Source organism: Vigna unguiculata, chromosome 10 (genome assembly GCF_037176805.1).
Source record: "Vigna unguiculata cultivar grain cowpea cultivar isolate G323 ecotype 2 chromosome 10, ASM3717680v1, whole genome shotgun sequence".
In the NCBI taxonomy this organism is placed as follows: Eukaryota; Viridiplantae; Streptophyta; class Magnoliopsida; order Fabales; family Fabaceae; genus Vigna; species Vigna unguiculata.
Window position 1 is genome coordinate 39,445,099 of NC_140801.1, and position 17,271 is coordinate 39,462,369.

The 17,271-nt window shown below is 34.4% G+C and overlaps 1 protein-coding gene and 1 long non-coding RNA gene across 12 annotated transcripts; one reads left to right on the top strand and one right to left on the bottom strand.

The window, feature by feature from the left end:
* The first annotated feature begins 2,788 nt into the window (after positions 1 to 2,788).
* Positions 2,789 to 11,963, top strand: LOC114166485 (uncharacterized). 9 transcript variants are annotated; one of them, XR_014984897.1, is made up of 6 exons: positions 2,791 to 2,951; positions 3,050 to 3,176; positions 3,293 to 3,358; positions 3,484 to 3,561; positions 4,063 to 7,361; positions 10,059 to 10,394. XR_014984897.1 is itself a non-coding variant. In XM_085667238.1 (5 exons), the coding sequence occupies exons 1-5, from the start codon at positions 2,925 to 2,927 to the stop codon at positions 10,079 to 10,081; spliced, it is 321 nt and encodes a 106-aa protein (XP_085523364.1). In that variant the 5' UTR covers positions 2,789 to 2,924; the 3' UTR covers positions 10,082 to 10,394. The 9 variants fall into 9 exon arrangements, 2 of the variants coding, with proteins under 2 accessions (XP_085523364.1, XP_085523365.1); XR_003599939.2 differs by lacking the exon at positions 3,050 to 3,176 and having other exon boundaries at positions 2,800 to 2,951; positions 3,248 to 3,358; positions 4,063 to 4,982; positions 5,810 to 7,361; XR_014984898.1 differs by having other exon boundaries at positions 2,804 to 2,951; positions 3,100 to 3,176.
* Positions 11,964 to 14,079: 2,116 nt separating this feature from the next.
* Positions 14,080 to 16,018, bottom strand: LOC146882569 (uncharacterized). 3 transcript variants are annotated; one of them, XR_014984891.1, is made up of 3 exons: positions 15,658 to 16,018; positions 15,087 to 15,555; positions 14,080 to 14,643 (listed from the first exon to the last, which is right to left on the bottom strand). It is a non-coding gene; the product is annotated as an uncharacterized LOC146882569 (long non-coding RNA). The 3 variants fall into 3 exon arrangements; XR_014984890.1 differs by having other exon boundaries at positions 15,087 to 15,174; positions 15,333 to 16,018; XR_014984892.1 differs by having other exon boundaries at positions 15,087 to 15,243; positions 15,333 to 16,018.
* Positions 16,019 to 17,271: the final 1,253 nt, after the last annotated feature.

Here is a 17,271-nt window from a genome sequence, read left to right on the forward strand (position 1 = left end):
AAACACTACTTTGTTAATGTTACGTATCTCTAAAGTTCGAAGGGTGGGAGGCGCATGGATAGAAGAAACAAGAAGCTCACAATTTCTAATCATGAGTCTTTGTAGAGCGGAAAGGTGATTTGGCAAATCTCCCTTTAGTTTGGGGTAATCAAATATGGAAAGTTTCTTAAGCACGAGTGTAACAAGAAAGGAAAAGCAAAAGTTTGTTAGCCACGTGGAGATGATCATGGAGTAGCAGGAAATAGAAAAAGTGCACGTGTCAGGAAAGAAAGTGTTTTATTAAAAGACTATGCAAAATAAGGAGAGGCGTGTGTGGTATGACTTTCTTTCTGAATTCTCTGTCTCCTTCCCTTTTGAATATTCCTCTACTCTTACCATAGCGTTCTTATCTTTTTTCCAGGTTGACTCATGTTACATCGGGGCCTAAAATTTCATAGACATTGTTATTGTCTTAAGTTTCAATTCTGTTAATTTCATATTGTTCAGACTTCTCTATTATATACCTTCGTTATAATATTCAAGTGGCCCAATTAGAAATTGCGATTAGGGTATTGTTTCATTGGTGCTTTCGTTGCCCTTCATGGCTGAGAACACAAGATTGAAGGAATTGTAGAATGTGGTTAGCAAACCAGGAGATAAAATACGATGGCCCATGGATTTATTAGAATTGTGTGATCAAAACTAACGTCAGCATATGGCTCAAGTTTAGTAAGATGCCAAAGTTTGTATGGATTAATTACAATCCACAATTGACATTCTTATACAAAACAATTCTTATACTCTTGGAGGTTCGAACTCAACAATTGTACCACCGTGGGTCACCTGAGTGAACACATTATTGCTGGCTACTAGTATATTTCTCTTGGGTTTCCGCATTTTGATGGTTAAACTTTGGTGCTCGAATGGATTTTTAAGGTAGAAAATTTTTTTATTATCACTGCACACCTGATGAAGAACGTGTTAATATTTTTGCAATCCACTTTGATAAAGACGTGGTGCCCATGGTTCCAGATGTTACATCGATTATCTACTATCAAGTCATGGACTAAATTGACATATGCCTTAGAATCATAATTTGGCCCTTCACCCTTTGATTGTCCCATGGTAGATTTGTTCAAAATGCAACAATCAAGTTCTGTTTCGGATTATTATTTAAAATTCATGTCATTGGCAAACACATCTTTTGGTTTATTGGCTGGAGCTCAACTAAATTGTTTCTTAAGTGGGTTACATGTGGAGATTCGTAGGGATGTTGTGGCACAATCACCGACCTCTTTATTACGAGTAGTTTCGTTGGCAACATTGTTTGAGGCCATGTGTTTCCCAAATGTTAAAAATAGTTCTTACACTACTGCACCTAGTTTCGTTGGTAATGCATGCCTTATTTCCTACTCCATCGGGTCCACCTCTCAAAGTGAATAACAATTTTAAGAAAATTAGTCCAACTGAAATGCAAATTCGAAGGGAAAAAGTGTTATGTTAATTTGGTGACGATAAATTTACCTTCAATCATTGTTGTCCTAACCATCAATTTATGTTCTTACAATTAACTGATGATAATGCAGAGGATCATAACTTTTCAACTCCCGTTGAAGAAGAATAAATAGTATCCATGCAAGACACCATAACGGAAGACCATCATCTTTCATTGAACGCATTGAAAGGAAGCATGGGTGTAGGACCCGGGAAAATTAAATAAATAAGTACATATTTATTTTTAATATAAATGCAACTGAAGAGATGTTTATAGAAATTAATGCGGAGAGTTATGATAAGGAGCAATGATAGCGCAAGTGGTTGAGTGTGTGGAGTGGTCTTGAAAGGACTTGAGTTTGAGTCTTGTGTATGCTATTAGTGTTTTAATTTTATTATTTAATTATTTTTCATGCATGGATGGTTGTGGGATACAAAATTAGAAAGCCTTGTGTGCTAAGAAACATTTTCACAAGTCATTTTTAAGAGTTAAACAAAACCCAAATAATTCCTCTTAATGAAGTATAGGGAAAATGACTCAAGATCGAATCCAAGGAAATGGTGCATATCGAGCATAGCTTGTATAATTTAATCTCGCTAAAATGAAAATAAAACTAAAACAAAGGAGGAAAATTAAAATAAAGAAAAGACAAGAAAAAGGATGTAGAATTAAATGTCTAAATTAAACTATTTTAAATGCAAGATGGAACTAATTAATGACATGCATGAGATAAAAATATGCCATGAATGCATGATCTAATTATGCATGGAACCTACTGATGTAGAGCAATGTTTATGCTCAAGCCGTGCAGATTGCAATTTATCCCAACTGTCATATATGCATCAGTGTAGTGAAAATGTGAATATGTATTCAGAACCAAAACTCATGCATAAACTGAATCATGGTGCAGAATGCACAAGAAAACAATGCTAAATAAATGCATAATTGAATGATGACAAATGTGCGTGAATACACTATGCATAAATAAAAAATCTAAGATGGAATCTAAATGAGAATGATGAAATGAATAAAAAAAGGGAATCAAAATGAAAGATTCATTGCCAACTTCATTAGAGCATGCGTGAATATGCTATGGTGGCAGCAAATCAGTGATTGCAAATGTGCATTATGCCACGAATTTGATTGAAACCTGCAACATAAATTGGTCTGTGACAGCAACAGATATCTAATACATTATACAATTGAGAACCTAACAATCGGAAGGTTTTCATTATTTTAGTATTTTCTCAACAAAAAATGCAAATTTTTTTTTACCACAAATAGAAATACGCTTATGTGGCATTTGTTTTCAGATGAAACAAAAGTTGTCTCACCTCTCTCTCTTCCTCTCAATCTCCTCTCTCCTACTCCATCACCCTTTGTCTTCTCTCTTTATCTCTTTATCTCTGTTGCATTCATCTTTTTCTCTTAGATTTTTACTCTCAAATTCATGACCACCGTTACCAACAACAAAAAGGTAAAACTTTTATGTGTTCTTTCTTTGTTCTTGATGATTTACGAGTTCTTTTTTTTTTCTGTGATTTCTTCTTATTTTTGTTGGGTTAATGTTTTCAGAACTACTTTTCTTTGTTAACCAAATGTGTGGATCGAGGTTTTTGTCTCAGATCTATTGTTGCATGGATTATTTCTTCTCAGATCTACTATTGGATAGATTTGTTCTTTCAGATCTACTTTTCTTTTGGTACGAGATGTGTTTGATTTAGGTTTTTCTCTCAGATCTATTTATATATTGAATGGTTTCTTTGCTCTCAGATTTTCTTTTCCATGTATATTGTTCAATGGGTTTTTTCTTCTCAGATCTACCTTTCTTTTGGTTGGTGTTTTGCTCTGAGAGCCTTGAGCAACTTGACGAATACAAAAAAGGTAACAAGAATTTTGTTTTTTTGGTTCTTTTACCATTTTCTCAGATCTACTTTGTTTTATATTATTTTTGTTTTTCATGGATATTTTTTGTAAAATCTACTTATTTTTGTTCGTTTTTTTTTCAGATTTCCTTTTCTTTGTTGACAAAATGTGTTGGATTGAAATGTGTTTTTTCAGATTTCTTCACCCATCTCACTTCAAAGGTAACAACTTCTATTTTTTGTCGTTCTTTTCACATCTTCTCAGATCTTTTTTTTTCTATTATTTTTCTTTTTTATGGATATTTTTTTCTAAGATCTACTTATTTTTTTTCTATTTTTTTGTTGGATAAATGTTTTTTATTGAGATGTTCTTTACTTTGTTTCATTTATCTGTTTCATTGGTCTTTTGTTCTAAGATTTACTTTGTTGTTCGTATTTTCGTTCTTCTACATTTGTAACTACTTATTTTGGTTATATTTCTCTTCTGGATGGTTAATCTTGCTCTTAGATTTTCTTTTTGTTGTATATTATTCGATTGATTTCTTTGGGTTGATTGATTGTATATTGTTCGATCAATTGATTGTATATTGTTTTGTTTTGTGGCCTAACTATTAGTTTTGGAAAATAAGGATGCAAACTTTCATTGAATCTATAAACTAAGGAATTTGGGATGCAATAGTTAATGGACCATATACTCCTAAATGTATTGTTGAAAATAAGCAGGTGGACAAGCCTTGGAGTGAATGGACTCATGAAGAAAGGAGAAGAGCTCAATATGATTGCAATGCCAAGAATATCATCACTTCATCTTTGAGTATGGATGATTTTTTTAGGGTCTCCCAATGTAAGAATGCAAAGAAAATGTGGGATGTCTTAGAGGTTACACATGAGGGGACGAATGAAGTGAAGAGAGCAAGGAAGCATGCCTTGATTCAAGAGTATGAGCTTTTCAAGATGCAAAAAGGAGAGTCCATAGTTGAAGTGCAAAAGAGGTTCACTCACGTAGTCAACCATCTCATGGTCTAGGCAAAGAATTTGACAAAGAGGAGCTAAACATCAAAGTGCTTAAGTGTCTTGATAGAAATTGGCAACCAAAAGTGATTGCCATATCTTAATCGAAGGATTTATCCATCATTACAACAATTACACTATTTGGCAAACTAAGAGAGCATGAGATTGAAATGCAAAGTCTAAGTGAGATTGAATCAAGTGAGAAAAAGGTAAAAACCATAGCCTAAAAGGCTAACTCCAAGAAGAATGATGAAACCGAGGAAGAGGTTGCTGAATCAAGTGATAATGAGAACTTGAATCCACTAGTCAAGAGGTTTGGGAAGTATCTCAAGAGGAAAGGCAACAAAGGTAATCAAAGAAGGTACATTTCTAAACAAAATAATTCAAGTAATTCTTCTAAATTCTCATGTTTTTATTGTGGAAAGCAAGGACATATCAAGTTTGAATGTCCTAATGTTAACAAAGAGAATGAGAAGGTTGATGACAGGAAAAAGGAGAAAAAGGCCAAGGAAATACGTGCCTACATAGCTTGGGAGGACAATGATGATTCAATAAGCACTTCATCTCAAGAAGAAAGTGAGGAAGCAAATCTATGCCTTATGGCCGGATATGAATCATCTTCATCAAGCCAAGTAAGTTCCTTGTCATCTAAGGATAAAAATGATTATTACCAATTGTTGCATGACTTTGAAGAGTTGCATAGTGAGGCAAACAAAATTGCTGTCATGAACAATCAGCTAAAAGGATTAAATAGTTGGCTAGAAAACAGAGTTAGCCAACTAGAATCAGAATCAGTTGACTTCAAAACTGATTTTGAACATTTGGAAATGATTTATAGTAATTCAGTCGATTGTTCCAAAAAATAGCTGGCTATAAAACATTGTGAAAATTGCACTACTTTGAAAAATCAAGTGAAATATCTTTTGAAAACTTGTGCAAAGTTCACAAGAGGAAAAGCAAACCTGGAAGTTGTTCTTGGCTCTCAAAATTGTGTTTTTGGGAAGGCTGGACTTGGTTATACACCTACCTATGAAAAGAAAGCCAAGAAGTTCTCTAGTTTCTTTTCCAAGAGTGAGCCAAATTCTATGCCATTTATTTCTTGCAACTATTGTATGAATAAAAGTCATGGTTCTTGAAAAATGCTATGCTAGAAAATATGATGTACCTAAGGGATTTATGAAATGGATCCCAAAAGGATTTCAAAAGGCATAACCATGTTGGACCCAACCTATCGAAGGGTACCATGCAATATTAATTTGTTTTGTAGTCATAAAACATGAAAAGAAATGCCTATGGTACCTAGATAGTGGTTGCTCAAGGCATATGACAAATTACAAGTTCAAGATTGCAAAGTTGGAGTTAAAGGATGAAGGATTTGTGACTTAGAGTTTATAACAAAAGGCTAATGATTGTTGAAGATTTAGTGTATATTGTATTTGATGAAACTAACCTTGTGCAGTAAGATCAAGAGCCTAAGATTGCAGATGAAGAAGATACAATGCAGGAAAAGCAAATTGCTGCAGAACTGGAATCTGTTGTAGGAAATCAGCTAGCTGAAAAGGAAATTCAGTCAGCTAAAAAGGAAATTCAGTCAGCTGAAAAAGCTGCAGACAACAACTTACCCAGGGAGTAAATTGAACCCAGGGGATTATCAAAGGACAACATAATTGGTGACATAGAACAGGAAGTATCCACTAGACGCAAGCTTGCATTCTTTCAACATGTTGCATTTTTTTCTCAAATTGAACCTAAGAATGTGAATGATGCATTATGTGATAGTCATTGGGTTGTTGCTATGCAAGATGAACTTAATCAATTCACTAGGAATGATGTGTGGTCTCTTGTTCCTAAAACTGATGCAATGAATGTGATTGGTACAAAATGGGTGTTTAGGAATAAAATGGATGAAAATGGTAACATCGTTAGGAATAAGGCTAGGCTAGTTACTAAAGGTTATAATCAAGAGGAAGGTGTTGATTTTGATGAAACATATGCACCTGTAGCTAGGCTAGAAGTTGTGAGGTTATTGTTAGCATATGCTTGTATGTGCAATTTTAAACTTTCTCAAATGGATGTGAAAAGTGAATTCTTGAATGGTTTCTTAAATGAAGAAGTGTATGTATCATAATCCCTTGGCTTTGAAGATCACCTTTATCTTAATCATGTTTTCAAATTGAAAAAGGCTTTATATGGTTTGAAACAAGCACCACGACAGTGGTATGAGAGGTTAAGTAACTTTCTTTCATATAACGGATATGTTGGAGGTGTTGTTGATAAAACACTTTTCATTAGAAAGCATGCAAGTGATGTAATACTTGTTCAAGTATATGTAGATGATATAATCTTTGGATCAAATAATAACTCCATGTGTGAAGAGTTTGTTGCAGCCATGCAGGGAGAATTTGAGATGTTTATGATAGGTGAGTTAACCTACTTCCTAGGGCTGTAAGTGAAGCAACTCAAGCATGGGACATTTTTAAGCCAGTCAAAATATTATTTTGACCTACTGAAAAAGTTCAAAATGGAGGCTAGCAAAGAGGCTGCCACTCCAATTGCTATAAATTGTCTTATGGATGCAGATGAAGCTAGAAACCAAGTTGATTCAACCAAATATAGAAGGTTAATTGGTTCCTTGCTATATCTAACTACTAGTAGGCTGGATATACAATTTGGTGTTTGCTTGTGTGCAAGGTTTCAATCCAATCCAAAGGAATCATACTTCAAAGCTGCAAAAAGGATTCTCAAGTATCTGAAAGGGACAACTAATGTTGGATTATGGTATCCTAATGAATTTAACATTGTTCTTAGTGGTTTTTCAGATTCAGACTATGTAAGGTGCAAATTGGATAGAAAAAGCACAAGTGGTACATGCCATCTACTTGGACCTAATCTCATGGAATATCAAGAAGCAAGCATGTGTAGCACTCTCTACAACTGAGGCTGAGTATATAGAAGTTGGACATGCATGTGCTCAAAGCATTTGGTTGAAGCATCAACACATGGATTATGGGGTAAAGCTAGAAAAAATACCTCTTTATTGTGATAATACAAGTGCAATCAACCTAACTAAGAATCCAATTCAGCATTCTAAAACTAAAGACATTGAACATCAGGTATCATTTCATAAGAGATCATATTCAAAAAGGTGATATTGAAATCATGTTTGTGAAAACTAGAAATCAATTGGTGGATTTATTCACTAAACCACTTGCACGTGATAGATTTAATAAGCTTAAAACTAAATTTGGTATTCTTAACATGAAGAATGTATGTTGATATTTTTTTGGCTTGGTAATCTTATTAGATCATGTGTGTGCTGCATTTAAATTGGTAAAAATCTGCATAATTTGAAAACTGCCAGAATTTTATTAAGCTAAATTGGCAAATTCAACACATGGATTTCACTTAAATTGTCAAAATCTGCATAATTGTGTTTTGGAATTGTTTCAATCCGTTAAATCTCACAAAACAGCACATATATTTTGTTTAAATTGGTCTGGTGTGAATTTCGTGTAATCTAAAATTTTTAGTCAGCTAAAACTGTAAATTTTACACAGATTTCACTTAAAACTGCCACTACACCAAAAATTAGTTTTTTGGTACAATTTTAGTCGACTGACTCTGTATTTTTATGTGTTAAAATCACTTATACTGATGTGGATTTGCTTGAATTGATTTTAATTGATTAACCCAGTCAAAGTATGCATCACATGACTATTTTTGGACTATAGCAATAGCATGTAACAGCTATTACATCAGCTCAAATCAACTTTTCAGATTGCATTGACCATAAAGTGCTTTAATTACATGATTTCCTATGAGCATGATTAGTTGTGTACTGTTTGTGAGTGAATTGTTCATAAAACGCACTGCATATCTGATACAGATTCCCTCACATTTAATTGTTGTGATTTCATGTACTGCATTGAAACCAGAAAATCTGCACAATTTAATTGACTAATTCTAAAAATCAACATGTTGATTCTATAAATACTTGCATAAGCATCATACATTGGCATTCTCATTTGCTAGTAAGAGCCAAACCTACATTTCACCATGCCAAGAAGATCACGAACAAACCCCTCAGATGATGAAAGCTCCACCCCACCTACTCCATCCTCTCCCAATGCCATGAATCAAGCAAGACTTGAGGTATGGTTTGAAGGCCATGAAGACAGAATTCAGACCGTCTTCATTGAGATCAAAAGAACCAAATCATCCTTCCTAAGGTGATTCGTATGTCATGGCTAAGGGCAGAAAACTTTGGCAACCTTGAGCAACATCTCAAAACCCAAAAGTTGAAGACATTCCTTGAACTTTCGGGCAAGGTGTATCCAGACTTGGTAAAGGTGTTATATGCCAACCTCAAGTTCAGCAATGGCATTCTCAAAACAAGTGTCAAAGGTGTGGAGATGGAAATCACTAGGCAAACATGGAAGGATGTGGCTGGCCTAAGGCAAATAGTTGTGCAAGTTCGCAAGGGTGAAACTAGTGTAGTGGATGCATTCAACAAGTGCAATACTTCAATCAATGTGTGCGTAATCAAGGTGAGCAAACTATAAATTTCCATGTGGGAAGGCTTCGTGTGGAGAAAGGTTGCTAGCCATGGTGGTGACCAAGATCATCATGCCTAGGGGGAGTAATCATGCAACCTTGAATGAAGGTGATCTTGTGGTGATGTACTGCATTCAAAATGGTGTGATGGTGGACTGGACATACACATTTCGTGACCACATGATGAAGGCAAAGAGGCTCATGGATTTCAAGCTTCCATATGTGGTGCTCATCTCCAAGTTCATTGAGCATTTTGGTGTGGATGTGGAAGGAGAGCTTGAGAAGTCTACTGGACTTCTAAATCATGTTTCAACACTAAATATGCACAAGATGGGATTCACCGAGATAGGCAACACTTGGCTGGTTGAAGGAGATCATGGTGCTAATATTGAAGTTGGAGCAAATGACCATGAAGCCGGAACTAGTGGAGGAAATCAGGAGGAAGATGAACCACAGCTCATGACAATTGAGATTTATAACCTTCCTGAAAATACTGGACCTACATACTCCAAATTTGAGAGAATGGTTCTCAACCAACTTCAAGACCTCAACATGGCAAAAAATGCACACCATGCTTATTGCACAACAAGGTTCCAAGACCTGGATGATCAGCTGCATAATGTTCATGACCTCCTCTCCAATGTCTACAACAGGGACAACCCTAGGAATGAGTGAAGGGGGTGGCTCATAGGTCATGCATTGCATTTTCGTGCTGCATTTTGTGTGTTTGTCTATCTATTCTAGTTTTTTAATCGGCTATTTTCTCATTTCAGTCGACTGATTATATCAGTTTTCAGCTTCATGATGTATCTGTTATTTCTGATTCTATTCTGGTGTGCTTGTATTCGTATCAGGTGCCATGATACACCCCTATGTTAATGCTTTAATGAAAATTTGATCTTTCCAAAATGATTTATGCATTTACTTTCATTTGATGAATCCAAAGGGGGAAAAAATTAGTTAAAATGAGATAATTGAGTAAAGTTGTGTTAAAATTGGAAAACCTGAAATAAATCTGCTAGAATCATATAATACTGCAAACTTAATCTAAAATCTGAAGTTAAATCATATTATTAGTGATAGGGGAGCATATGCATATGTGATATGAATGTATGTTTGGTATATTGGTATCTTGTAAGCAAAATCTTTTTCAGGTTTCTCTATGGATCTTAGCTAATCAATTCAACTCAAGGGTGTTGGCTTCATTAATTCAAGGGGAGATTGTTGGCACAAGCAAGCTTGAAGCAAAGAATTGATAAAGCCATGTGCATGAAGATCATAGGTGTTTGATGAAGATTGATGAAGATCCATTTGAAGATTATGTTTTAGTGTGTTAAATATGAAAATAACATGTTAAATGTAATGTCTTAGTGTTATATCATGTTGGTAGGCTATATGACATATGTTAGATGTCTTGTGTGCCTTAGTGTGTCTCTTTTAATCTGTTAAAATGGGTTTCAAAACTAACATGAGTTGTCCATTAAGATGCACCTCTCTTTCCTGGAAGTCTATTTAACAAGCTTTCAACTTATTTGTTTTCAGAAAACCTCTTTCAAAAATGAAAAATCATTTTTCATATGAAAATAATCAACATTGTGATTTTCAAGTGAACTATAATTATTATCCACAGCAACCACAAGATCCATATGATTATCAGCAGCAAATTGTCACACCTACTTCTGCATTTGATATAAGTGGGTTAACTTTACGACAATTTAATGATCTATATCCTAGATCATCTTTTTTGGGATATAAGCAACAACCATCATACCATGAGCAACAACCATATTCTAAGTGTCCACCTAAGCCATCATATGTTCCATTTGGTTCTCAACAACAACAACATGCACCATCACAACAAGTTGCAGCAATCAATGGACCATCATATAGGAAGTTGTGTTATTAAGGGATGGATAGAGAGAAATTAGACACCATAGATGAAAGGTTGTGAGTTGATCAACGATGCAAGATATTGAGCAAGAATGGTATAGAAATGATAAAGTAGTATACGACATGATGGAGGATACAAGTAACAACAACTTTGTAGAATTACTTGGTACTGTTAATACCACCCTCCAATGCCATCCGAGATTTCTTGAAACCCCGGAATTTAGAGCACTTCATCATGAAATAAAAGATATGCTTCTAAAGTTGGCCATTAGAGCTGAACAAATGTCGGAAGATTTAAGTCAGCTAATGAAAGAAAAATCTATGGAGGCCACCTTAGAAAAACTTATGAAGTTGATAGTTGAGCAAAGGCATGAAAGGATAATGTTAAAGAACATGAATCAAAGGATGAAACAATTGAGCACTGATGTGAACAAGTACACGATTCAAATGTTAGATCCACAAACATCATAATCACATCACAATGATATATCTACTAATAGATATAATGATGCTCATAGTAATATGTCTACTGATGGACATATTAATTTTACTAAAGATGTTGCTAAATTTGCTCATGAAGAAATTAAAGATTCTCACACTAATATATCTATTGATGGATATGATGATGATGCTCAACGTGAATATAAAGTTTTATATGTTACTGATGATATGAGTACAAATGATCCTTTTCAGGAGCAAAGTTATGAGAATAATACAATGGAGGAACCAAGTGAAGTTGAAGAACCAACGATATTTGAAGATGCAGTTGAAACATCTACTATTGCAACTAGCTTGGTTAATGATAAAGCAATAGAGTCAACTACGTCAAGTGAAAATTGTTGCACAAAAGATGAGATTATGAGGATTACTAATGATCCAATTAACCATTTTGTATAGATTTTATAAGAACTAACTTGTTAAAAATCAATTTCGTGTTCGTTAGGAGACGACTTAGGGTTACTTTACCCTTTCTATTTTCTTGACTATTATCTTAGCAATACTGAAGTTTTTATAGTTTAGTAGTATTAATTTGATCGCATCAACGACAACGTTATGAGTTGGAGACCTCTATCCAATCACCAGTCCTGCTCCTTTTGCTGGTGTAACTTCCAATGTCTGGCATAGTCGTTTTGGTCATCCTAGTTCTTCTGTTTTAGAGTCTCTTCGTATGAATAAGTCCTGCTCCTTTTGATATTTTACACAATGATCTTAGTACATCACCTGTTGTAAATTCTTGTGGATGTCTTTTGATATTATGTTTTGTTGTTGGATGATTACTCTGATTTCCTGTGGACGTTTCCTTTAGGTACTAAATCTCAAGTTTTTGAAACGTTCATATCTCTCACTAATCAAATTCAAACACAATTTTTGCAAAAAGTTAAATGTTTTCAATGTGATAATGGGAGTGAGTACGACAATGCGTTGTTTCATCGATTTTGTAATGATAATGGTCTTCTCTTTCGGTTCTCTTGCACACATACTTCTTCTCAAAATGGCAAAGCATCGTACCATTAACAACATGATTTGCAGTCTCCCCGCTCATATTTTCGTTCCTCTTTCGTTTTGGCATCACGCCCGCCCTTCAAATGACCTTATCTCCTTAATATACTTCCTCGAAAGACCTTGTCTAATATGTCTCCCACTCAACATCTATATCATCGTGATCTGTCATATAAGCATTTGTGAGTCTTTGATTGTCTTTGTTATTGTTGAATATAGAGAAAATTGGATTTGAGATTAATCTCCCTTGTGTATAAACCACACATAGGGTAATATATTTATAATAGAGAGAGGTACAACTAAAAAGAGTTACTAAAAATAAATAGAGTAAATAGAAGATATTGTTTGATATTGTGAGTAACAATATCTAACAATATCTTAACAATATCAAATAATATCTAAACAATATCTAACACACCCCCTCAAGTTGGAGCATATAAATCGTTTGTGTCAAGCGTGTTACAAATATAATCAATTCTAGGCCCCCGTAAAGACTTAGTAAAAATATATGCTAACTGATCACTTGAGTTAACAAACTCAGTCTTTATGTCTCCAGACATAATCCTTTCCCGAATGAAATGACAGTCAATCTCAATATGTTTGGTCCTCTCATGAAAGACAGGATTAGAGCTAATATGAAGAGCAGCTTGATTGTCACACACAAGAGGTTGCTCCATATAGATTTCTTCTTGCAAGTCACCATTGAGGAAAACATTTTTAACATCCAGTTGATAAAGAGGTCATTGTTAAAGAGTGACCATGGCGATAAATAAAAGAACAGTAGCCATCTTTGCCATAGGGGAAAAGGTATCTCCATAATCCAACCTAAAAATTTTGAGTATAACCTTTGGCCACAAGACGAGCTTTGAGGCGATCAATAGTAGCATTAGGTCCAACTTTGGTAGCAAACACCCACCTACAACCAACAACAGATTTCCCAAATGGTAACGAGACCAATTCCTAAGTTCCACTGTTATGAAGAGCACTTAGTTCATTTGTCATGGCCTGACGCCAACCAGGATGGGCTAAAGCTTCACAGACAGTTTTTAGAATGGTCATAGAAGAAATGGAGGAAAGACATGTATAAAAAGGTAATGATTGTCGATGATAAATCAAAGTAATATAATGGGGAGAGGGATTATGTGTAGAACGCATACCTTTTTGGAGGGCAATAGGAAGGTCAAACTCAGGTGTTAGAGCCGGAGGAGACAGAGTAGTAGCACTTGATTGGAGTCATATGGTGTTGGTTGTGATCAATTTCGACAACTATAAACCTGAAGTGACGATGGAGAAGAAGCTAACTACGGAGCATGAACTGATGATGATGAAGACATAGTAAGAGGGTCACAAACAACAGGAACATTACACTACAAAAAAACATGTAAATACCGACGTTTATTTTTGTAATTTACATCATTTTTAACTGTCGTTATTTACTTGAGTGACGGTTTCTTGAAATGTCGTAATTCTTGCCGTCATAAAATATAATATGGCGGTTATAGATAAACTGCCGCAACAACCGTCATTTTATACAACGTATAAAGTGGCGGTTTAAAGAGACAAAAAGCGTCAGTTAAAACTGACGTAATATTTTTACTGGATGACAAATATAATGTGAAAAACGACGCTTTAAACTAACACTATTATCATTATATTATTCTACTAAAATATATAAATAAAATAAAATAAGATAATTCTAATATATAATATGGAATTGAAAATTTTCATATATTACAAAATTATATTATAATATTGTTTACAATTCCATAAGGAAAATTGTTTACAACTAATTAAAAATTATTATGTTCTCCAAAATAAATAAAAAAAGAAAAAAAATACAATTTATCTTGACAACACTTTTGTTCCTCTTCCTCTTCATCTATAACATATAGATTTTTTTTTATCATTCTTCATGCTCTTGATCTTCACCAACATCCTACAATAAAAGAAAAAAAAATTCAATTTATTCCTTATCCAAATCCAAATTAATAAAACAATAATAATGTAAAGGAACATATACTATAAAGCTCCATAATTACATCCTATGTTGTTTATCTCCTATTTAACTTATTAATCACTTTATATCCTATAATATCCTCTTTCTTTAACAAGTTAAATTGATATTGAAAAATTATTTTTCTTTTAAGATTTTTTTGATAAAAATGTTTATATTGAGTGACGAATTCATAAATAAAAAAGGTGTTCACTTTTTCTTATTATTATGTTGATAAAAAAATTAAAAAAATTATTTGAATAAATGTGGCAAATGCAGCAACATGTGCTTCAAGCCTGGCTCCGTTGTTGATCCACCGACAAGAGTTACATATTTCCTTTTATAAGTTGTGGCCTCTGTAAGCAAGAAAACAAAATATTATCACTCTAAAAAATAATATACTCAACTACCTCAAATAAAAACTCAATTCACAATAAAACTTTTTCGAACTATATGCAGTGGACATAGAAAACTCTGAATTTTAAAGAGAAAAATAATTAACACACCATTTAAAGTATACCTTGTTGAATGAGTTATTCCAAATCTATCAAATAGTTTCCAGAACGATAAAAACTAAAACACTGTTTGCAACAAAATTTTATTTATAAGAATGATTATATTATCATATCAATCACCAACTACCCCAAAAGCTTGAGATATTAGGATCATCAACACTTATATAATACTGGATTCCAAGTGTGTCTATAAATCACTCCATTTAACTAACTTTACCTTGAAAACGTATCAACGAAGCACATATACAAAAGATATATAAGAAAACTGACTAAGTAAACTATACCAAGTAGTAGAAGTTTCTGAATATGCTTTTTAGTCTTTGTTTCCAATTCTATTCTTCTTTCAATCTCTACAGTCTACAAACACAAAATCTGCAACGCCAGGGTAACAAATATAGCCAGAGTAAGTAGTTTTTTTTCCCCAAATAACTTATTCATCACCTATTCACAATCCAGAATGATAGGTCTTAACACAAAATCAATCAGTGAGTGAGCAAAACAAAATAATTTCAAATTAGGGAACTTTTCACCTTCTCCATATCTCATGTAATTCCATTGAATAACAATCACATTCTTGAAACCTAGGCCCAACCAATTAATCAAACCACTCCAAGATGTGCTCCCTATTGTTGTTGTTTGAGTCTGGAAAACAAAATGTGGTCCATCAAAACTGTGAGTATCACCGTGCACTATCACCGCTCTCGTATAATCATCTTGGCCATCATAATCCTCTTCATCTTCCATTCATCCAACCTGCACAAAATAATTAAAACCAGAGAACTACCATTCATAACAATCCTTAACCCCCACATTGATTAACCTCCGATCCCCATTGATGGAACCATCATTTCCAACCTGTACTTAGAAAATCAAGTGCACGCATTTCACCACCGAACCAGCACCACATGCGTCTTTCACACCCAGGCCAGAAAACCACCAAACCACCACCCATATCTTCTGCGAGATTCACGGGTTTCAGGTTGGATTGGTGTTGTTGGTGTCGAGAAGAAGAGACTGCCGAGAAGGAAAGAGCAAAGTCGAAACGGCGTCGCCGACGTTGGCCTTGGCCGGCCATGGGGGGTAGCGACGTCAGCGATTGCGGCTCCATAGGTCTGGCGACGTGGAGGCTCGACAGGGGCTGCAATTGCTCGAGTCTAGAAGAGGCAACAAAGAAGGGGCTGCCTTGGTGAAGTGAGCTTAATTAGGGTTAGAGAAAATATTAAATTGTTGAGTGGGAAAATGAAATAGAAAAGAGAGGGAACAAAGTTTTGAAAAAAAAAGGGTATCGGGACAAAAGTGGGATAGGAAATAATTTCATAAAATTATAAAAATAATGTTTTATATAAAATGGCATTTCAAAATGACACAATTTTAAATAATAATATGACAATGTAAAAGATGATGGTTAGAAACGCCATATTATACATGTACATTATGGCTGTTATCAAACTGACGTATTATACTGCGAAAAGCGACAGTTTTAATTAACCGTCATATTAAAAACATCGTTATATACATGATTTTTTGTAGTGTTAAATGTACTAGGAGTGTTGACAGTGGTGAAGATTGACTTTTAAAATAAAGGGAGAACTCATCAAAGGTGACATCTACAGACATAAAACAATTGTTAAGAGAAGGAGGAAAAACATTTGTAATCTTTTTATGATCTTGTAAAACCTTAAGAAAACACACTTATGTGATTTACGAGAAAGCTTGTCAAGACAAGGACTGAAACTATGAACAAAACATGTAGACTTGAAAACTCTTAGAGGTAAGGGATGAAGAGATTCATGAAGCAATAAAATGGAATGATGTATATTATTATCTAAAACCGAAGAAGGCATGCGATTAACGAGATAACATGCAGTAAGAATAGCATCACCCCAAAAATGTTCAGGAACCTCTCCATGAATTAAAAGAGTGCAAGTTGTTTCAAAAAGATGTGTATTTTTACGTTCAGCTACACCATTTTGTTGAGGTGTATAAGCACAAGAAGTTTGATGGAGAATACCATGAGAAGTCATAAATTATTTAAAAGAATAAGAAAGACATTCACGGCCATTATCAATGTGCAGAACTCTAATAGAAACACCAAACTGAGTTTTAATTTCATTAAACAAAGTTTGAAAGATATGAAATCATTCAGAACGCTTTTTCATCAAAAATAACCAAGTACATCTGGAATAATCATCAATGAGAGTAACAAAGTATTGAAAACCTAAAGTAGACTTAAACAGTTAGCTCCCTAAATGTTAGAGTGAACCACGACAAAAGAGGATGAAGCACCATGTTTGACAGTACGAGGAAAGTAAGTAAGACTATGCTTTCCTAATTGACACGACTGACACACCAAACTAGACAACTTGGACAAGGCAAGGACAAGGTCCTATAACTTGGCAAGGCTTGGATCACCTAACTGAGCATGAAGAAGAGAGGGAGACTCCCTAACTGCACCAACATGTGTAGAGG